General features: G+C 43.4%; 1 protein-coding gene across 2 annotated transcripts in view; it reads right to left on the bottom strand.

Moving 5' to 3' along the window:
• WDR70 (WD repeat domain 70) overlaps positions 1 to 23499 on the bottom strand; it is a 257225-nt gene that overhangs the window by 170794 nt on the left and 62932 nt on the right. For both annotated transcript variants that reach the window (XM_054032053.1, XM_054032054.1), the window contains exons 6-7: positions 17821 to 17880; positions 5480 to 5613 (exon numbers count right to left, since the gene is read on the bottom strand). In XM_054032053.1, coding sequence (XP_053888028.1) covers positions 5480 to 5613; positions 17821 to 17880 — 194 coding nt within the window. The remainder of the gene's footprint in view (positions 1 to 5479; positions 5614 to 17820; positions 17881 to 23499) is intronic.

The raw sequence follows: 23499 nt of genomic DNA on the forward strand, positions 1-23499 counted from the left end.
GTGCTCCTGCCACCGGAGGAATCTCCAGCTGATCGCCAGCAGCTGCAGCCACCGGAGGAATCTCCAGCTGATCACCAGCAGCTGCAGCCACCGAGAGTCTGCCCCACCGGGCTCCGGCCGCCGGAGAAACCTCTCGCCGATGGCCAGCAGCTGCAGCTACTGGGAGTCTGCCCCACCACGCTCCTGCCGTGGGAAGAATCGCTGGCTGATCGCCAGCAGCTGCAGCCGCTGAGAGATTGCCCCCCCCACGCCCTTGCCGCTGGAGAAACCTACTGCCGCCCAGCTGCTGCTCCTACCGCCGGGAGTCTGCCTCCACATGTCCCAGCCACCAGAGAAACCCACCGCTACCCAGTTGTTGCTCCTGGCGCCAGGTAACTGCCCCTCTAATCCCCAACACCTACCCCCACGAAAAGACTCTCCCGCAGCTCCGCCACCACTCATGCCGCCGGGGGGCTGCCCCCCCGTGCCCCAGCCACCGCCCATGCCACCGGGAGATTCCTGCAACGCACCCCAGCCGCCGCTAATTATGCAGCCTGGGGGTCCCTGTCACGAGCCCCAGCTGCTGCTACCCGAGGCGCCGGGAGATTCCTGCCCTGCGCCCCAGCCACCGCTGCTTATGCAGCCTGGGGACCCCCGCCACGTGCCCCAGCCGCTGCTACTCGAGCTGCTGGGGGATTCCTGCCCCGCGCCCCGCACCCCAGGCGCCGCCGCTTATGCAGCCTGGGGACCCCCGCCACGTGCCCCAGCCGCTGCTGCTCGAGACGCTGGGGATTCCTGCCCCGCGTCCAAGCCGTCACCGTTCATGATGCCTGGGGAGCTTCCCGCTGCGCTTCAGTGGGCAAAACTCCAGCCTGCCGCTCACCAGCAGCTCCAGCCGCCAGGAGACTGCCCCACCACGTGCCAGCTGCTCCAGATACGGAGAGATGCCCCCGCTGCACCCCAGCCGCAGAGGGATTCTCCCACTGCTCACCAGCAGCTCCAGCCGCCAGGGGACTGCCCCGCCACGTGTGAGCCACTCCAGATGCCGAGAGACCTGCCCGCCGGTCACCAGATGCTTCAGCTGCCCAGGAACTCCCCAGCCGTTCACCAAGAAGTGCGCGTCCCTCCACATCGACAGGAGCAAGAAGGACTCGGTGCTAACGACGGAGTTCCTTATCCAGGCGAGTCCGTCGTTCCCCTGGCGGAGGGGCAGGCGTACCAGCACCTCGGCACGCCGATGGGCTTCCACATCCAGCAGACCCCCGAGGACACCATCCAGGAGATCCTGCAAGACGCCGCCAAGATCGACGCATCCCTGCTGGCTCCGTGGCAGAAAATCAATGCCCTCACACCTTCCTGATCCCCCACATCGCCTTCATCTTGAGAGGATCCACTGTGGCGAAGGTGCCCCTCAATAAGGCGGACAACACCATCCGGCAACTGGTCAAGAGGTGGCTGTCCCTGCCCCAGAGAGCCAGCAACGAGCTCGTGTACATCGCGCACAGGCACGGCGGCGCCAACGTCCCCTGCATGGGCGACCTGTGCGACATTGCGGTCATCACGCACGCCTTCCACATCCTGACGTGTCCGGACGCCAAGATGAAGAACGTCGCGATGACCGCCCTCCGCACCGTCATCGCGAAGCGAATCTGCAGAGCTCCCTCCGACCGAGATATAGTCACCTTCTTGAGAGGCTCCCTTGACGGCGAATTCGCCCAGTACGGGGGCGACATTGCCTGTGGTCCCACGCCCGCAACACCATGCGCTGACTGGGGAAGCGACTGGGCTGCCTCTGGGAGTGGAGCGAGGAACGGCAGGAGCTGGGAGTCCTGGTGCCATGGATCGGGACAGACAGCAACACGATCGTCACCCCCGGAGCCAGAGGAGCCCTGGAGAGGTCTCTGAAGGCCGCCGTTCACGCGCGCTACATGGACACCCTGCGGAAAAAGCCAGACCAGGGTAAGGCCTTCGAGGTGACCAGCAAGTGGGACTCCAGCAACTACTTTCTCCCCGCGGGCAGCTTCACCCGATTCGCCGACTGGCGGTTCATACACCACGCCCGGCTGAATTGTGTCCCTCTCAATGGAGCTGTCCATCACGGGAACCAGGACAAGCGCTGCAGGAAGTGCGGGTACGTCACCGAGACCTTGCCCCACGTTCTGTACAGCTGCAAGCCCCACGCCCGTACCTGGCAGCTGCACCACAACGCCGTCCAGGACCGCCTAGCGAAGGCCATCGACCTGCGCCTGGAAGAGATCGCCGTCAACCACGCCGTCCCCGACACCAACAGCCCGCTGTGCCCGGACATCATCGTCGCGGATGAGGTTTGAAAAAAGATCATCCTCGAGGACGTGACAATCCCGTTCGAGAATAGGACCCCGGCCTTCCGCGAAGCCCGAGCCTGCAAACTCGAAAAGTACGCCCCCCTGGCTAACACCCTGCGGACAAAGAGCTATGAGGTGTACACCAACGCTCTGATCGTTGGGGGCCTGGGCACCTGGGACTCCTGTAATGAGCGTGTACTGAGTACCTGTGGGGTAGGCCGTCGTTATGCACGGCTCATGCAATGTCTAATGGTCTCGGACACTATCCGATGGTCCCGAGACATTTATACAGAGCACATCACCAGCCACCGCCAATACCGAGAGTGAGCCGGAGTGACTTCGTGCACCCACAATGAGGAAGGGATCTGAAGACTTCCTCTGTTGGACCTTATCCCCTGAACCCACCGAACCGAACTGAACACCACCATATGAGGGTCATCTTATCCTCATTACCCGGCCCGCTTATTTATACCTATGATTGCCTGTAATTCCTGTATGAGTGATGTACCCTCACTGCTTGCTGACTGTACCTTGATTCATCCACCTTATACCCCTCCACTGGGGATACTGCAGACTGTATGTGTTATGCACTATCCAATATCAAAATACTAACATCCCCCTATACTCTGAATGTTACCCCCGATGACTAATAACTGAAGTTTCAACACTCTGTATCATCTATTTTTAAACATTTTCTAATAAAATTTTAAATCTGTTCAGTGCCAGGTCGGTGCCAGGAGTCCTTGGCCTCCTTTCTTGGCGCCAGTGCGCTGCGCATTGAAGAGGAGGTGCTCAGCACATGCTCCGCAGACCCAAGGTCGGACTGTAGGCGGAGGGATGCCTCCATGAGGATAATTCTGAGTCTCTGCTCACGATCCTTAAGGGTCCTCAGCCGAAACCCTTTACAAATTCGGCACTTGTCCTTTTGGTGACTCTCGCCAAGGCACTTCAAGCAAGAAGTGTGGGTTACTCTTCAGCATAAGTTTGCCGCAGTCTTCACAAGATTTGAACCACAGGGACCGAGGCATGCCCTGGTGTCGGGGGAGAAACTGGGGGGAGGGGAGGGCACCCCTGTAACGGAAACTTAGAGAAACAACTACTACTACTACTATTACGAAAAACTAACTATATACAAATCATGATAGGTCACTGCTAAAGGCACTTGCAGAAGCAAGAGCGACGGAAGTTCCAACTAGCCATCACTGGCGGTAAGAAGGGACTACGGGGGGGAGGGGAGGGTTGGGGGTTCGGCTGGGCCCTGTATTGGATGCCATGAAGGCAGAACTCCAGAAGGTGCCCAGGCCAACCCTACAGATACAACTAGGGGAAAAATCTTCCGTCTGTCATGCACGCAGCGCACACACACACACCTGATTGGAATTGACATGAACAAGCACTTGAAGAAGAACCCACGGCTGGCCCAGGGCAGCTGACTTGCGCTTGCAGGACTCAGGTTTTGGGGCTGAAGGCTCTGATGATGCTCTCCTCAAAAAAATATTAGTAATTATAGAAGCCCTATTCCTACTAAAGCCCCTACATGAGACTACCATCAATCATTTTCTTTCTTTATTAGCTAGCTTTCTACGAGTAGGAGGGGTGGGGGAAAGGGCACATTCTATCAACCTGCTGCATATAATAAAGAAACCACATTTGCATTTGTCTTGAGAGATTTATCCTATAATTAGCTTATCTGATACCTATGTTTGCTGTGCTAAATATTTGAATAGTACAGTTTGCTGAGCCAGCTCAAGAGAAAATATGTATGTCTTTCAAACAAAGTGTGAAATACAGGCAGCATGTAACTATCTCTATCCACATTTTGTCTAATGCAGAAATATTAGGGGATAGTAAAACCTTTCCAACAGAATCGTCTTGCAACTTACAGTTTATTGTAGCTAGAAGCTGTAATACATAAGAACATAAGAAAGGCCGTACTGGGTCAGACCAAAGGTCCATCTAGCCCAGTATCCTGTCTACTGACAGTGGCCAATGCCAGGTGCCCCAAAGGGAGTGAACCTAACAGACAATGATCAAGTGATCTCTCTCCTGCCATCCATCTCCACCCTCTGACAGACAGAGGCTAGGGACACCATTCCTTACCCGTCCTGGCTAATAGCCATTAATGGACTTAACCACCATGAATTTATCCATCCAAACTCCTCAGGTAAGGAGTTCCACAAGTTGACTATGCACTGCGTGAAGAAGAACTTCCTTTTATTTGTTTTAAACCTGCTGCCTATTAATTTCATTTGATGACCCCTAGTTCTTGTATTATGGGAATAAGTAAATAACTTTTCCTTATCCACTTTTCTCCACATCACTCATGATTTTATATACCTCTATCATATCCCCCACTTAGTTTTCTCTTTTCCAAGCTGAAGAGTCCTATCCTCTTTAATCTCTCCTCATATGGGACCCGTTCCAAACCCTTAATCATTTTAGTTGCCCTTTTCTGAACCTTTTCTAGTGCCAGTATATCTTTTTTGAGATGAGGAGACCACATCTGTACACAGTATTAGAGATGAGGGCATACCATCGATTTATATAAGGGCAATAATATATTCTCAGTCTTATTTTCTATCCCCTTTTTAATGATTCCTAACATCCTGTTTGCTTTTTTGACCACCTCTGCACACTGCGTGGACATTTTCAGAGAACTATCCACGATGACTCCAAGATCTTTTTCCTGACTTGCTGTAGCTAAATTAGCCCCCATCATATCGTATGTATAGTTGGGGTTATTGTTTCCAGTGTGCATTACTTTACATTTATCCACATTAAATTTCATTTGCCATTTTGTTGCCCAATCATTTAGTTTTGTGAGATCTTTTTGAAGTTCTTCACAGTCTGCTTTGGACTTAACTATCTTGAGCAGTTTAGTATCACCTGCAAACTTTGCCACCTCACTGTTTACCCCTTTCTCCAGATCATTTATGAATAAGTTGAATAGGATCGGCCCGAGGACTGACCCTTGGGGAACACCACTAGTTACCCCTCTCCATTCTGAGAATTTACCATTAATTCCTACCCTTTGTTCCCTGTCTTTTAACCAGTTCTCAATCCATGAAAGGACCTTCCCTTTTATTCCATGGCAGCTTAATTTACATAAGAGCCTTTGGTGAGGGACCTTGTCAATACAGGGGCAGTTAAGTCAGAAAGATGGTCTCAACACATACCATTCACAAGGCTGAAGTGATCGAAAAGCTTGAAGAGATGCATCCATTCCAGCAAAGTCCCAAAGCCGAACATCATAGTCATAGCCTCCAGTTACCAAACGGGCACCTGAGGGATCCAAACCCAAAGCAGATACCTACAGACAGACAAACCAAAAACAATTCAATGAAGATAATTCAGAGGTAGTCTGATCTTCCTCTTTGTACTCTTTTTTTAAACTGTAACCAGTGCACAAAATGGTACTAGTCTCACACAGCCATATTTCACAGTTATTGCTTTAATTTGTTCCTTCCACATGTCAGCCATGTAGTTCCATTTTTTGGAGAATTTCTATCACCTCCTGTGTGAAGTCTGAACTGTGTACAGGGAAATAAAAATCACCCCTTCTGATGGCATCATTTCAGGAAGAAAAGTTAATTAACAAAATATTATTTAATTTTATTTCCATTTGTTTGGGGCAAATTATTTTATTTCTGAATGTAGTTGTTTTAATTTCTCTTACTGAAGAAATGTAATTTCCTTTTCCATTACCCATACCAGGAATACTAATATTTCTAGTAAGATACTCAGCAAATGACAATGAAAACTGTAGAGAGCTAATTAAAAAAGCATTATTAAGACTAGATGATGCATATACCAAGAGAAGAAAGCCATCATGGAGAAGTAACAACTCAAAAAACTTGAAAATTTACTGGAAAGGTATCGTGCTAGTAGCAAAATCAATAGTTCATTGCTATAATTAAAACACTTACAAAATGAACATTTCTAACACCTCAGTATAAATTATTGCCCTCAAGTTTCAGTGAAATGCAGCATTTCTTTATAATGAAATAGTCTACAAAATTATGACAGATGTTTAAAACTGCAATTAATGTGCAATTAATGTGTATTTAAGTAATTACACACCAAGAGTTGTCAAACTTTTCATAATATGGAGGACATTAATAGAAAGTGTCTCATGGATATCTCCCCTTCCACAGGCAATCACATGGATCATACTCCCTCCCTTTATTATCATAAATTATGGCATCAATAGTAGTGAATTGCAACATCCTTGCAGCAACTATAGAAATTGCTTCTATGGGAAAGGACTACTTATTTTTCTGCCTCTAAGTGTCTTCAATGCAATAAATTGTGTTTTCAAACAAAGAAAAAAAAACAGAAAAATTTTACCTATGAACCCCTAATTTTTATTCTCACAGAAAGTCTGTCTAAAATCCTTAGAGAGAGGAAATGAACTGACATTGTGACAGAAGCAAAACTGTCAGTCAAGTAAGACATTAAGCCTTGTCCAACAACTCAACCAGGGCTGGCGCTTCTATTTAGGCGACCTAGGCGGTCACTTAGGACACCAGGATTTGGGGGGGCAGCATTTTGCCACCCTCGACGGCAATTTGGCAGCAGGGGTCCTTCCGCGCTCCAGGTCTTAGGCGGCAATTCTGAGGTGGGTCCTTCACTCGCTCCGGGACCCGCCGCCGAAGTGCCCCGAAGACCGGGAGTGCGGAAGGACCCCCCCACCCCCACCGCAGAATTGCCGACGACGACCGGGAGCGCGGAAGGACCCCCGCCTAGGGTGCCAAAAACTCTGGCGCCGCTCCTGAACTCAACTCTCCAGAATAAGGTCTCCTATAAAGGTATGAACAGCTAACTCAATAAACAGAAGAAATCAAGAAATCGGAGAAATGATGAAAAAATTGGGTTACTGCAAATTAAATCCAATTTGAGGGGGTTAGGGTTGGACAGGGTTCCCCTAAGAATGGAAATTAGCAAGTAAGAGGTGAAATTTCATGTGTTAGGTCCAAAGTTCACCATTTAATCTCTTTCAGGTGCTTCAGGTTAAGGCAGAATGAGGGAAGAACTTCGACCCAGCGTAGATGGTATTAGCATTGGGGGAAAAGTTCTGGGCTATGCCACGGATTACCTTTTCATCCTCAAATACATAATCAGTAAAGCACCCAGATCGGAAGCCTTTTTGCCACAAGGAAGACTACCCTAAGCAAGAGGAAATAAAGTGACTTGAAGAGATGAGCCATGAGGGCTTGAAGAACAAGTTTTAGACTTCAGAAAGAGCACTCTAAGACCTTGGGAAGATTCTGTAACTTAACTACCCTAAGGAAAATCTAAGTGCAGGAGAGAGATTAATTTAGATTGTTTTCTGGCATCCAAGAGCTCTTGCCAGTGCTTAAGGGTGAACTCTGAAGAAGTGAGACAGAGTGTCAATGGCCATATTGTTTTCATACAGCAGAGTAGTGCCTATTGGAAACATGTTTACAGAAGGGTAGAGATCAACATATTCTAGTAATGCCTGCTGTTCAGCAGCCAAGCAGTAGGTTTCAGGAATGGGATGAAGGACAGGGCTTTAATGAAGAAGATCTGGAAATTTTAGTAGAAGCACTAGAAGCTTTACGGTCAAGAGGAAGCATGACCTTCTGCAGCAATAAACCCCTTGCTAACAAGATATCAAGAAAAGGTAATACATGAATTCCCTTCCAGTGGTGGAAGGCTCTAACTACATAGACCTCTACCTCGATATAATGCGACCCGATATAACACGAATTCGGATATAATGCGGTAAAGCAGCGCTCCGGGGGGACGGGGCTGTGCACTCCGGTATAACATGGTTTCACCTATAACGCGGTAACATTTTTTGGCTCCCGAGGACAGCGTTATATCGGGGTAGAGGTGTATATGTTTTTCTGTAAATTCTGTGGGAGTAGTGGAGAGTTCATACGGAAGTGTGTATATGGAGCTGTAAATATTTCTTCTGGTAGCAAAAGCATAGAAACCTGTGGTGAGATTTCCAGATTTTTTTAAATGTAAAAGCAGTCGTCTCCTAACGTGATATATGTCAAAGTCCCCAGCATCTTTGGTTATCATTATACATGTCCAGGATTCCATCCTGAGACCTACCAGAAAAATCTAAGTTGTGTAGGAAGTGATGATAGTGATTAATCAAGCAACTTCCTTTCTTCTGAATCAGTACTAAACCAATCACCCGGCATCATTTTAGGAGTGCATTGCTGCTGGAAGTGCCATCTTTCAGGTGAGATATAAAAAAAACCCCTGATAACCCATTACATTTTTCACAAGAGCAGATATTTATGCCCAGGGTCTCTACACAAACTGGAATTTGGCTATTACATCCTGCTTACCTAAATTCCCCATGGAGTTTCAATTGAATACAGCATTTTTCTTCATTTTCGATCCTAAACTGTTTAAATATATCACTGTACAAGGGGCCATCAAAAGGTCCCAGGCCCCACGTAATCCTCAGGCCGTCCACTAGGATGAATTTCACATTTAGGACAATGATAAACAGAATGTGATCACTTAATGATTTCCCATTTCTGGAAAAGCTAACTATTTAATAATTTAAATATCTTTGTACACCATTCACCTTGTTTAGGATTTGTAGACTGTAGAGTCTGTGGACAAACCCCATATTAACCATGCATTCAGTTAATATTCTAAAATGGGCTTCTCTGCTACAATTACTATCTATACTGTCCCAGCTGTGATTTGAAAAGTTAAAAAGCATGATGTTCAGAACATCTCTTTATGTTCTTTTTCCCATGCTCACCTAGTGTCAAAGCTGTCAGGAGAAAATTTATCTCTGCAGTTTCATTGGGAAAAAGTAACTCCTATTACTCTATACAAGCAAGGCAACTGGAAAATTAATCAGGTTTCTGGAAAGACTCTTTAGCTTGGGAAATCTTTTCTGATTCATTTCAGCTGCACAGGAATACAGTCATCATCAGCCTAAGATCATTAGATTGAAGAGATACAGATGGGATATTTAAGTTTAGATGAAATACATTTAATAAATGAAACTCTATTGACTATGTCCTGAAAAAAGCTATTGAGTTCTACTCATTTTTAAAGGATTGTCATTTTACTGTATGAATGTGTAGATGAGTAATTTCATTATAAATAAACTGGATAGTCCTTCTGTGGGATAACAGCTTTTTCCAGTAATCTGTTTTGTTCATTCGATGCAATCTATTTGTACTGTATATGCCTAATCTGCATCTCACCTCTTCTCAAAGTGATGACAGCTGCATTCTTAGGTAGTCAAAATGTTTCTAAGAGGCTTCCCAGACTGTAATTCCCAACAATAAACATTTTAATTAGAAATTACAACTTCCATTTTAAAATGCCACACAAATATAGAAACTGAATTAAAGAAGAAGCACTGCACAACTTTGGACATGGATAATACAACCTGTTCTCTACAATGTTGTGCCTTTGTTGTTTTATTTTTTTGACAAGCATTGATAATGCCAGACATTCGTACTAAAACTTTATAGCATATATAACCTAGTTCAAATTAAAAGTATATTTAAAATATTGACTGAAAGCAAACCAGAAAATAAGCTATTTTAATATTTCCATAAATGTTTTGATATACAGCAAATCAACTACCCAAAGTGCACTCAGACTGTTTACGCAGGCCATAACTGAATCACTTCAGGTCTGAAAAATAATGCGTCTTCCAAAGGACCTTATAACAGACACCAAACAGTACTGTTAAGAAGATGAGATGTTGAAAGATCAAGAATCCATTCATTTAAAATGCAAATCATATAAGGTTTTTAGGAAAGCCTGGCAAACCATCAAGCTTATAAAATATACCTTTCATCTATATTTAAGCAGCATCCAAATGCGCACAAGGTATATTTTATGTTCTGTTCTAACATTTTGAGAATTTGTTCAAACTACTTAAAGCCTTGACAATATTTTTCAAAAAGATGTGTCTATTTCATTTTTAATCTTTTCCAATTATTCAGTTGGTCTGTAGCAGCACAATGCAATGGGAAATTTATCAGTGGTGATCTGAACCAATTTAGATTATCACAGATGTTCCAGCAGATTAGTTGATATACAAACAGTTGTACAGAACACATAATTCATTTCTCAGGTAATTTAATCTAACATGTACTACAAAAGTAGATAGCACACAAAATAGGAAACTAGTTTTGCTAAAGGTTATAAACAATTAAGAAAGGCACATTTTATACATGTATGATTCTGCATAAGATCTAATTCATTCAACTTTTCTGCCAGGATTTTGTTTAAAATGCAATGTGATGTCTAGTTTTTTAGCACTTAAAATCCAAGCAAACACTTTCTAAAATGTCTGTCCATACTATGCAAATTCCCCACATACAAAATATCTTTCAACACAATCAGATATTCCTTTTTCACCTCCCCTCCTCTTAACGAGAAATTATAAAAACCTCTGTGCCACAGCAAATTAGTCGCTCTGAAGAACACCCCTCATGTGACAGCCTAGCTTCCTGCATCTCACTCTAAGTGGCACCACATGGTCCAACCACACTTAGACCATATTTCTTGGTTGCAGTCCCCTAACTCCCAAGGCATTAACAACACAGGTCCAACACTGTTCTGGCATCTGTATGAGTTTCCCTCTGGGATCCTGAGACTATAAATTTGCAGTGAAAGAGAAACAGAATCTTCAAAACAAAACAAAGCATTATTTATTTATTCCTCAAAAGGAACAAAGCATGTAGGGCAAAGGGTAACACAATAAAAGGCCCACACTCACAGGTAATACTTACACCTTGGTAAGTTCCCCAGACCAGCTAACTCCAGCTCCGAGTTGAGAGAGTCAGCCTGTCATACTCACAACATGTGTCTCTTTCTGTATGTGTTTGCCAGCGGGTCAGCTTTCCATGGATACACTGTAGCAGTCCTTCTAGCTTACTCAGCACCCCTCCTCCTCCCGCCTTTTTTCAAGGGTCTTTTAGGTTTGGAATCCCTTTTAATCCCAGGCTTTAGCACCGGAAAGAGTAATACAAACTAGCCTGGATGGAACCAGACAGTTTCTTCCCCACTGATAGCCCAACCACTGTTACCTTAGCTCCTTTCAAGCTGTTTACCTCAGGTGTCTATTCATTGCCATGGTTTTGTTTTCTTTGAATTAAACTTTATGCATTCACAGAGAATAATATTAACTGAGGTACATATTATATTTATATAAAATACAGACATTTTCCAAATTTCCCAGTTCTATATACCATGTTACTACGATCACTAAGGAGGAAACAAACAGGTAAACATTAGACTGTTTGTTCAGGCCTTATCTCCTCTCCACCATATATATTACAGCTCAAGGGTAGTGGATTTAAGGTTAAGAAATAGGCTCCTGTGGTATATAAATATGACAGTCGACTTATGGAAAGATTGGTAACCTAGTGTTTAATTTAAAACGTATGGAAGAGTCCTACAGAACTGAAAGAAAATGAACCTTTAAGTGTTTTACGTAGAATTTAATAGGTTTTATAGCTTCTACAGAACGTTTAAAAAAGGACATGGAAAATCTATTCTCTATTACATTACATAGATTTAGAGTAATTTCAATAGCACTCCATTAGAATTCTCTCTATGACGTTGTTTATGAACTTTCCATAAGGACTTAAAATAATAATTATTTGGTTTTCAGTATTATTATTCATATCACAGAATCACAGATTCAGAGTCCAACATGAGACCATTGTGATTATCCAGTCTGGACTCCTGTATAACACAGCCCAAAGAATTTCCCCAAAATAATTCCTAGGGCATATTTTATGGAAAAACATCAAATCTTGATTTTAAAAATTGCCAGTGATGGAAAATCTACATGGCCCTTGGTAAACTGTTCCAATAGTTAATTATTCTCACTGTTAAAAATGTATGCCTTATTTCCAGTCTGACTTTGTCTAGCTTCAACTTCCAGCTATTGGATCATGCTATACCTTTCTCAACTAGATTGAGGAGCCCTTTATCAAATATTTGTTCCCCATTACACTAGAGTAGGAATCTCAGAGTTACAAACATCTTGGAAATGGAGATTCTTTATAACACTGAAATGTTCATAATTCTGAACAATAAGTTATGGTTGTTCTTTCAAAAGTTTTCAAAAGATGGTTACTAACTTTCCGTAACTACTGTTCTTCGAGATGTGTTGCTTATGTCCATTCAATGTAAGGTGTGTGCACAGTTGCCAGAGATTTTTCTCCCCAGTAATATCCGGAGGGCTGGCTCTAGTGCCCCCTAGAGGCCCATATTCATGCGCCAGCCGGCCCCATGCCGTTCCAGTTCCTTCTTGCCGTCAACTCTAACAGCAAGGTAGGAAGGTGGGTCATGGAATGGACATGAGCAACACATCTCGAAGGACAAGAGTTATGGAAAGCTGGTAACTGTCTTTTCTTCTTTGAGCACTTGCTCATGTCCATTCCATGTCAGGTGACTCACAAGCAGTGCCCTTGCAGGTGGGCCAGGAGTTACAGATGTGCTGCTTGCAACATAGCTCTTCTGAAATTGGCATCATCTCGGACCTGTTGGGTAATGGCACAGTGGGCCACAAAGGTATGAATTGACGACCATGTTGCAGCCCTGCAGATGTCCTGAATCGGTATTTGCTTCAGGAACGCTGCTGAGAATGCTTGCGCTCTTGCAGAATGGGCCTTTATGACAGCTGAGGGTGGCACCTTTGCCTGCTCATAACAAGCCCAGATGCAGGCTGTGATACAGGGCGATATCCTCTGGGACAACACAGTGTGCCCTTTCATTCCATCCCCCACAGCCACAAAAAGCTGCATTGATTTGCAGAAGGGTGTAGTTCTGTCGATATAAAAGACCAGGGCCCTTCTACCATCCAAAGAATACAGACAGCTCTCTTTGTCCATCCTGTGCAGCTTCAGAAAGCTGATGGGCAAAAGATGTCCCAGTTGATATGAAACTGTGACATCACCTTGGGCTGGAAGGTTGAGTGAGAGCACAGCTGGTCCTTATCTTTGTAGAAGACAATGTAAGGAGGATCTGAAGTCAAGGCTTGAAGTTCTGAAACTCTTCTGGCGGAAATAATTGGCACTAGGAAGGCAACCTTCCATGAGAGGATAAGCAGGGAGTAACATGCCATGAGCTCAAAAGGGAAGCCAATGAGTCTGGATAGGACCAGGTTTAAATCCCATGGTGGAATTGGGTTGTGAACTTTCCAAAGATCCATGTGCCTTTGATCAGAGGGTGGAATGCTGAGATTGCTGCCAAGTGGACCTGGAGCAATGATAACGATAGGTCTTAGTGCTTCAGACCAAGTAAATAGTCTAAGATGGACTGCAGAGAAGCTTGAGTTGGGTAAAGGCTTGGCTTGGCTGCTCAGCAAGACAAGCGCTTCCACTTGGCCTGCTAGGTAGCTCTAGTAGAGGGTTTCCTTCTACCTAGCAAGACCTACTGGACTTTTTCCGAACAAGGCCGTGCGTCCGGATTTAACCATGCAGCAGCCATGAGATGAGGTTCGGGTGAAGAAGCTGTCTGCAATCTTGCAAGGTTAGGTCCGGCCTAAGAGAACATTCATGGGGCTGCCACTGCGAGATCTAGAAGCGCAATGTTGACGCAACCATGGTAGGGTGATCATGATAACACTTGCCTTGTTCTTTTTGATCTTCAGGGGAATCGGAGGGAAGGTGTACAGCAGGTCATTCTTCCATGAGAGCAGGGAGGCATCGGACAGGGAACCCTTGCCTTGTCCAAGCCTTGAACAAAAACTATGGAATTTCCTGTTCTTTGCAGAGGTGAACAGGTCCACCTGGGGAGTTGTAGAAGACAATGTAAGGAGGATCTGAAGTCAAGGCTTGAAGTTCTGAAACTCTTCTGGCGGAAATAATTGGCCCTCTGGAAGATGACGCTGGCAACCTCAGGGTGGAGAAACCACTCATGGTGAGAGGAAAAGGACCTACTGAGGCGATCCACTAATACATTCCAGACCCCAGGAAGACACGATGCTTCCAGGTGAATGGAATGCTCCACACAGAACTCCCTGAGGTTTTCTTGGCAAAGGGCTGGGGAGCGAGCTCCTCCTTGCTTGTTGACATAGAACATGGACTCTGTGTTGTCCATCAAGACCTGTACTGACTTGCCTGAGAGTTGTGGGAGGAACACCATGCAGGCCAACCATATTGCCCTGAGTTATGTTACATTTATATGTAGTGATAGCTCTGCCTGCGACCGGAGACCCTAGGTCTTGAGGTGGCCAATGTGGGCACCCCACCCCAAATCCGATGCTTCTGATAGCAAAGTCACTGTGGGCCATGGGGTTGCGAAGGGTACCCCAGTCAACGCTGAGTTTGGATCCAACCACCACATCAGGGACACCAGAACTGGCTACTAAGTGTGCTGTGAAAAGTGATACTAACAAACATACAAATATCACTTTTCATAGCAGACTTAATCAGCCCGGGGACAAATTAAGCCCTGGAGGGGAGGTGGGTACAGAGGCAGCAGTGGCCTGTGGCGATGGGTCACTGGGAGAGGCAGTGGAGGCCAGGGATGATGGGTGAGGGGTGAGCTCAGGACCAGAGCCTACCACCATGCAATCAGGGAATGGAACCCAAAGCCCCACACCCAGGGGACAGGGCCTGGGGATGGAGATTGAAGCCCCATGGCTGGAGCCTGCCACCAGCCACTCCAGGGCTGAAGCCCAACCCCACTGCTCCTCGGAAGGTGGGGAACTCACTGGCTACCTGATCCTCCAGCTTGTCTCTCTCCGAGGGGGGCAGGCTCCAAGCACTGCTGGTGGCCCCTGAGGAGGGGCTGCTACTTTGCCCACCCCACCACCACCCATCACCACTCAGGAGGCTGTGACTGCAAGAAAAGCTCCTGGTGGCCACATGCAGCCACGATGGCGGCATTTGGGAAATGCTGGTTTAAACCATGCTGAGTTTGAGCTGATAGCTAGACATCCACGAGGGGATGTCAGAGAGACAGCCAAGATTTTAGTTTGAACAAAAGGAGATAGGTTGGGAGTAAAGAGGCAGATCTGTGAGTCATCAGCACAGAGATGGTAGTTGAATTTCTGTTTGCAGATGAGATTACCCAGAGATTAGGTGTGTGGGAGAAGAGATAGGGACCAAAGACAAAGACCTATGGAGACCCTACAGAAAGTTGGGGGGAGAGAGGGAGAAGGATCCTCTGAAGGACACGCTGCAGGAGTAATTAGAGAGGTAGGAGTACCACCAGGAGAGGACAGAGCAAAGGGAGGGCAAGACTTCAAGAAGAGTATGGTCAAAGGCAGCTGACTGGTCAAGGAGGATGAGGATGGAATACTGGTTTTGAGATTTGGCTAGGAAAAGGTCATTAGAGAGCCTAACCCTAACCCAGACAACTTTTGTAGACAGCATGTTCTATAATCCTAGAAATGAAAAGGAGATGGAAGACGAGGCAGTAGTTGGAAAGGTAAGTGGAGTCAGGGATGGGTTTCTTTAAAATGGAAGATGCTAAAGTACACTTGTATTGTGAGGAGAGGAGCCAGAGCAAAGTCAGGCGTTTAGATGAAGAGTGAGGAAGGGGATGAAAGTGGGCATAATAGAGGTCAGGAGATGAGATAGGATAGGGTCACTGGAGCAAATGAAGGGATTACAGGAGGAAAGCAGATGAGAAACATGTGTGTCCGTGACAGGGAAAAAAGAGTTATTTATAATATGCTAAGTACCTTCCACACAACAAGAACACAGCCCCTACCCCAAAGAGCTCGCAGCTGAAACATTTCTACACAGCTTTCCACCCGCAGATGTTCACAAATCTTGGCTAAGCGTAAATTATTCACATTTTACACATAGGTAGAGAGATAGATTGATTAGGGGACTTTTCCAAGGTCACATACCAAATAAGTGGCAGAGCCGGGATCAGAACTTAGGTTTTTTTAAGATGTTGGATCATGCTTTCCTGAATTTCGGAGTAGGGCCCATCTGATTTGCTCTGATTTATTATGCTGTAATATTTTTGTATTTAATACAAAGTAAGAATGCACTAAAAATGAATATTGGGGATAAAAAAGGAACATGCTTTATTACTGAAATAACACAGTCTGAATATTATCATGTTTAAAATCATTGATGAAACTGAGCTATCCCAGACAAGAAAGACATTCCTGATTTGGTATCATGAAGGTTTTATTGCACCAGCAATTTAAATACCATGTTTAACTGCTGCTGTATGAAAAAAAATCATTTCAGTGATGTGTGTAAAAACCCATGTTAAACCCTGATATTTTTATACAATAAATTCATACATACACACACTTAAAAATTCAAAAATGTTTAAGCATTATCATTTACACATACTGAAAAAGTATACAGCAGGGATTATTATTTTCATTGAAGTCCTACTGGTACTTCACTCAAATCCCATGTATTCAACAGCTCCTCTACCAGAGGTACGTCAGAACTGGAAGAAATGCTATAGGTTTACATGGGTATTAGAAATTGGAAAGTTTGGTGCCACAGCATCCTGTTGTGAACAGTCAAAGAAATCACAAACTGCTTATGCAGCTCCACCAAGAAAACCTAGTGAAAGACAGCCTGCCTTACAAGCAGGACCACTCTAACCATGTTGGTTGGGGAGTTATTCTAGCTCAAGGATTTTTCTCTCTTGAGACAGCATTCACACACTTTAGTGGTTATTAGCCACTAATGTTACATTTGTATTAGCATTAGTATTACAGCTCCTGTATTAAACTGAGGAAAAAGATGAAATTTGGCAAAATAGTCATCCTCCTTGAGGGAAAGAATCTGTAGGAAGTCTGCAGGAGAAAGCGAGCCCCTTGCTTCATTCACTGCACATCTTGAAAGGTAAAAAACTGCACATGTCCTAAGGTTCACTCAAGAGGGTTCTCTTGTGAATGATATGATAAATGTGCAAAAGGACATCATTATTGCGACTTGGATTGTCTCATCAATTAAATTTTTGATACTACCCCTAATTTTTGCTTTATTCTCAGGGCAGAAAATTTGAATTCTTCTGGAGTCCTGAATGACCCACATGAACATCAAGACTTCAATGGGTTCTGACATGGAGTTCCTGTCATTTGCTTTTTTCCTAATCCTTTTGGAAAGAAAACAGTTGATCTGAGGAGCTTAAATTATTTCCCAACAGGATTCTGCTCTTATGATCCAGTTTTCCAGTTAAGGATTTACCCGCACCCCAAGCTACAAATATCAGCAGCTACCACTCCAAGACACTTGAGGACTTTCTTTTTTTATTAAAAAAAAAAAAAAAAAAAAAAGGTATTTCGCACCCATCAATCTTTATGACCTCCATCTTCACCTCCAAATATCAGGCCTTTTGTTACTTATCTTCATAGCTGCAGAGTCCAGAAAGGAACTTTGTATTGGCACTGGTGGCTGCCCAGTTGGACAGAGGTTACTCACCTTTTCCTACTGTATTTCATTTTAAGTTTTATGGCTGTTGCAACCAAATATATATTTATCTCATTTGTCATAAGTGGTTCAAAAATTCTGGAGAAATCCATAAGTATATAAAAAGTCTAGGAGTTATCACTTACAGTTTTGGTCCCGTGCTGGAGTGTAATTTCATGAGAGTCTGGAATTTTCTTGACAGGGTTCTGAAACAAATTAAAAAAATAAAATTTTATGGACGTAGCCTATTGCCATTACATCAAGAAAATCATCGCAATAAAATAAGCTGCTTACCCTGAACAGGAAATGAAAACCAATTTCTACTTTTTCGTGATAATATTTTTGAGAGTAAAATCATTTCAGCATAAAATGTTATAGAATATGTATATGCCATTAATAAGGTAGCAGTACTATAAACAGAATAATGGATAGGCTTTAAGTATTTAGGGAAAAATTCCATGTAGGGTTCTTATAGCTTCAATGAGAAGAAACCATACAATTTGGGATTTTTTTTAAATGAACATATACCTAAGGGTAGGGGAACAATTAAAAACTAATGATAATCTAAAATATTTTTCTTTTTCCATTTTGTCCGTTAGAAAAAATAAAACTTCTTCTGTGGGGCCTTTGATCCCAAAGACCTTAAAATCTTGAATTACAAATGTTAATAAATCATACTACCTCTCAAATCATTGGAATTTGTCAAGTATTATTTATTACACATTTAATGCAACAATCTAAAACTACATCATAACAATTCATGTTATATACAATGTAGATAGGAAAAAGGATAGGCTTTAAAGATTTATCTCAGGCTCTACTGTGACCACAAGCATGCCACTAGGACAGTTTTTGTCTCAGGCTATGCAATGTAGTCAATCTGATGTAATTCAGAGCAGTTTGTTTTAACCCATTATATAGACCTAAAGCCATTTACAAGCCCCAGAAGATTTATAAGAACTCTAAAACATCTATTTAACAACTGTTACAAATATGTAAATAGTTACTCTAAATAGTAAAGTTGAAGGAATTTCAGTCTGTGTAAGTTAAAGTTTTAATGAAGGTCACTTGAACCATTCACAAAACACTCATTTAACTGACATTACTTAATGTTCTAAAATAGTTACAATCCATCATTCTGATGTCAGATCTGTTGTTATAACTTTCTACTACAAGAACTTGATTAAAAATTACTTTTTAAAGTATAGTTTACAGTGTAATTAGTAAAACTGTCCGTAGGGTAGAGCCCTAACAAGGGATATCAAAACTCATGGACACCAGATTCCACAATGCAAGTTGCTTGCACTAGATTGTTGCACATTTATTTGATATAGGTGTAGCATAAGGGTAAATCATTCCTATTTTAATTTCTTTCCATTTACATTCTATAAGCCCCAAATGGTCATTGGTGTAAATATAATACAGAGTTTGACATAGCCTCTTTAGGAGAAGGATTCAAATCAGAGACACGTGCTTAGTTAAAACAGCCTATACTTGTTCTCACTCTCAGACTCCAGACAATTTTTCAGAAAAGGGGATTATTCTATATACAGCCCACAGGCCCACTTAGTTGAATGTCAGCATAAAGTACCCTAACGGATCACAACTCCAGATCCAAATACCTGCAATCCTAGGGAAGAAGTTTGGATCTGGAGCCCTATTTACAGTTCAGGCCCCACCTCTATAAAGCACCAGAAAAAGTTATTTTTGTATTATTAATTAAGCCTCCAGTGGCTGATCCTCTTTAATATTCTAAAGTGCTTTAATTACTGTTTGGGTGATACCAAGAACTGACCATCAGTAATTTATGGTACTTGATATCACCAAGAGCTCTAGAACATTTTATAAAATAGGAGGCAGGCAATGAAAATCGTCTATGTAGATAGTGACAAGTTTTAGAGATTTATGCATCTGCCACAGCAGAGGAAGCACCAACTTTCAAGCACAACCTCCATCACCACAGATTGAAATCTTCATTGGTTAGCAGCAGCAAAAACAGAGCATTTGAACACTATTAGTATATTCGATGCAAGGGCGTTAAGAAAAATGTTATATGCCAACTCACAGAAAACAAGTTTACTTTCAAAATTATGTCTATATTTCAGTACTTAATGTAGTTTTAAGGGGTAGCCTGCCTGTCTTGTGAGGTCTTTCAATGTGTTACACAGCAGCAGAGCAGGCAAGGGAGCCCTTACAAATATGAAAAAGGAGGTTTGCCACTACCATATTAAGTAGTAACGAACTGGACTATTTTCAATTAGCTGTTTATGCTTCATCTTTTAGGTGAGTAACAGCACTTATCAAAAAAAATTAAGATGACTTTAGTTAACTATCTCAAAGCTACCAAGAAACACCAGTAAAAAAGCTTTCCATACAATTCCCTCAGATTGGTAAATAAAATGTCCCAGACCAACATTTATTTCATTTCAATCTCTAGTACCTCCAAGTGGTAATAATTAGGTCTCCTTCTCTTTGAGATGAACACAAAGTTCACATAAAGAGGTTTCTTGTTGTGAAGCACTCATGTTGAACATATTTCTGGCTACTTAACAATAAGGCGGAGTAACAGATATGTGTAAACAGTACCACCTGATAAATCTTAGAATTCTAACAGCTTGTTCCTGAAAATCAGACACAGTCAGAGGGGTCATTGTGCTATACTCTGTGCTGTCCAAGGGATTCCTGACATTTAAACTAACTGTTTAGATTATTCAAAACAAATTAAGATAACAACCTCCAGGGACATATCTTGGCAAAGCATATTTTAAAATATTTACCACAAAAAAAAAAAAAAATCAATGTGACTCATTCTGTTTTAGTAATTCTAAACTTCCTAAATTATGGAGACACTATAAATATCTCAAACTTGCAAAAACAAATGTCTATATATGAACACAAGAACTGATGTAACTAGTGATTTTCCAGTAATGTAATTCCAAAGAACAGGGAACACCAGAGGAGGATTTTTCATGCTCTAAAGAAAAAAATGTAAGTAGTATAGTCTGACAAGTGCTGATTTTTGTGCTAGGAAGAACCCCACACATCTTGGGAGTTTAACTATAAGCTTGACTAAATACTAAAACAAATTGTTTGTTCAATATAAAACTGTACATTAGCCTTGAATTACTAACTTGGAATCCCAATGAAATATGGGGTGCACTTACTGTAAGGTGGGTGCAAAACTGGTTGAAAGACCATATGGAAAGAGTAGTTAACAATGGATCTCTGTCAAATTAGGGAGATAGATCTAGTGGGATCCTGCAGGCGTCTGTGCTGGGTCCGGTACCGGTCCATGTTTTCATTAAGGACTTGGATAACTGAGTGGAGAGTATGCTTATAACATTTGCAGACAACACCAAGCTGAGAAAGGCGCCAAGCACTTTGGAGGACAAAGTAAGAACTCAAAATGACTGTAACAAATTGGAGGAGAATTTACCTAAAATCAACAAGATGAAATTCTATAAAGACAAGTACAAAGTACTACACTTAGAGAGGAAAAATCAAATGCATAATTACGAAATCGAAAATAATTAGGGCTTTAAGAACATGTTAGACAAACACCTGTCAGAGAAGTTCTAGGAACAGTTTGTCCTGCCTCCGTGTAGGGGGCTGGACTGGATAACCTCTCACGGTCCCGTCCAAATCTACATTTCTAGGATTCTATGTTAGTCTATTGCCATGCTAAATAATGTTGAATTTGAACTGAGAATTTATACCCTGACTAGAAGCAACAAGAAATCTGAACAGATATTCTTGAGTGTAACAAAACAAAAGTTTTGGTATGGCAACTTTAGTTTCCTTCCCACTTATCACAGGAATTGACCTGATTAATATTTTCCCTTGTATTTCTACAAAACTTTGCATTTTTATTGCTTTAAGATGTTAATGAGTTTTTAAACCTGTAAAATATTATTCAATTAGCCAGCAGCCCTGCTCCTTTAAATTGACCCTTCATTGTTGAGAATTTGGTCTCAGCTTGCACACTGAATTTCTGCAGAGACTATCACAAGTCCGAAATCTGGACCACTGCTCCTCTTTGTTGCAGGTAACTCCACCTCTACCTGTTTGCTACCGGTTTGCTGGGCTTTCGGTGTCTCCTCCCACCAGCCTCTTCTTTCTCAGCCCCAGATGGAGCTTTTGCTTATCTCGAAGCAACCATAGGTTAATACCAACGCAGGGCTTCTTCAGATTGGTGATCTCCTTCCAGAAAGTCAGTTTAAAAGACAAGACAAAATACAAGGAGGACACCAGTCATTCTACAATTTGGACTAAACCTAACTGAACCTGAGGTGAAGCCTGGGCAAGCTAAATAAAGCAGAATAAGAACATAAGAATGGCCATACTGCATCAAACCAAAGGTCCATCTAGTTCCGACACTGGCCAAAGCCAGGTGCTTTAGAGGGAATAAACAGAACAGGTAATCATCAAATGATCCATCCCCATTGCCCATTCCCAACTTCCAGCAAACAGAGGCTAGGGATCATATAAGGTGGAAGGGAATGGGCTTGGAACCCCCCTCAGTTCCTTCGCATCGATGTCCTGGGGAAGACTCTGATACAGAGGGGATGGAGGATGGGTCATGGAATACGTCTGCCTCACATCTCGAAGAACCATAGTTACAGGAAGTAGCCATTTCTTCTTCAAGTAGATGCAGACATGTATTCCAAGTAGGTGACTTGCGAGCAGTACCCCCATCCGGAGGTGGGGCTCAGAGTCTATATGAGTAAGGATCGCAGGACCATTCTTCCAACATTAGCGTCCACTCTGGAAGAAGCAGTGATCACATAATGGTCCATAAATGTATGTATGGACAATCATGTGGTGGCCCTGCATATGTCCAATATGGAAATGTCATTGAGGAACACTAGTGACATTGCATGTGCTCTCATCGAATGAGCCCACATCTGCTGAGACATAAATGATCTCATACGCAGTCTTGATGCAAGACGTTATCAATCTAGAGACGGTCTGCACAGAGACAGCCTGTCCTTTCATGCAGTCTGCATAGGATACAAACAGGAGAGGCAAAACACGAAACTGTTCAGATAAAAGGCTAGATAAAATCTATTGTCTAATGTATGGAGGCATTGCTCCTCCAGGGAGGAATGTGGCTTGGGGAAAAATACATGCAAATACACACACTGGTTCAAATGAAACTGAGAGACCACCTTGGATGTGAACTTCAGGTATGGCAGCAATGTTACCTTGTCCCTAGAGAACTGCATATAAGGAGGCCCCAACATCAGGGCTGCAACTCATCCACCCTCCTAGCAAAGGTAATAGCTACCAAGAACGCAGTTTTCTGAGACAGGAGGGGCAGCAGACAGGAAGGAAGAGGCTTGAATGGACACCCCATTAGAGCTGCTAAAACGTGTTCAGGTCCCACAAAGACAGCTCTCAGTCTAGAGGATGCAGGCAGAGAAGTCCTTTCAGAAATCTGATTGGAAAAAACTGATTTCTCTTGGATCAGGAAATGAAACTCCGATATTGCTGCCAAGTGCACTCACCCGATTTCTGAAGGTACAGCAGCTACTCCAATATTTCTTGGATCAAAGTCCCCATCAGATGAGCCTTGTGGGCTAAGGACCACAATGAAAACCTCTTCCACTTCACCAAGTAGGCCATCCTAGTGGAAGGTTTCCTATTGTTGAGTTGGGCCTGTTGGACAGTCTCTGAGTAATGCTCTTCCTCCTCATTCAGCCAGGCAGCAACCACAACGCAAGGTGCAGACAGCTGATCGCCAGATATAGGGTGTGGCCATGACTCTGTGTGAGGAGATCAGGAAGGAGACGAAGAGGCATGGGACACAGCAAGGAAGTCCGAGA

The sequence above is a fragment of the Malaclemys terrapin genome, chromosome 6, assembly GCF_027887155.1.
Source record: "Malaclemys terrapin pileata isolate rMalTer1 chromosome 6, rMalTer1.hap1, whole genome shotgun sequence".
NCBI lineage: Eukaryota > Metazoa > Chordata > Testudines > Emydidae > Malaclemys > Malaclemys terrapin.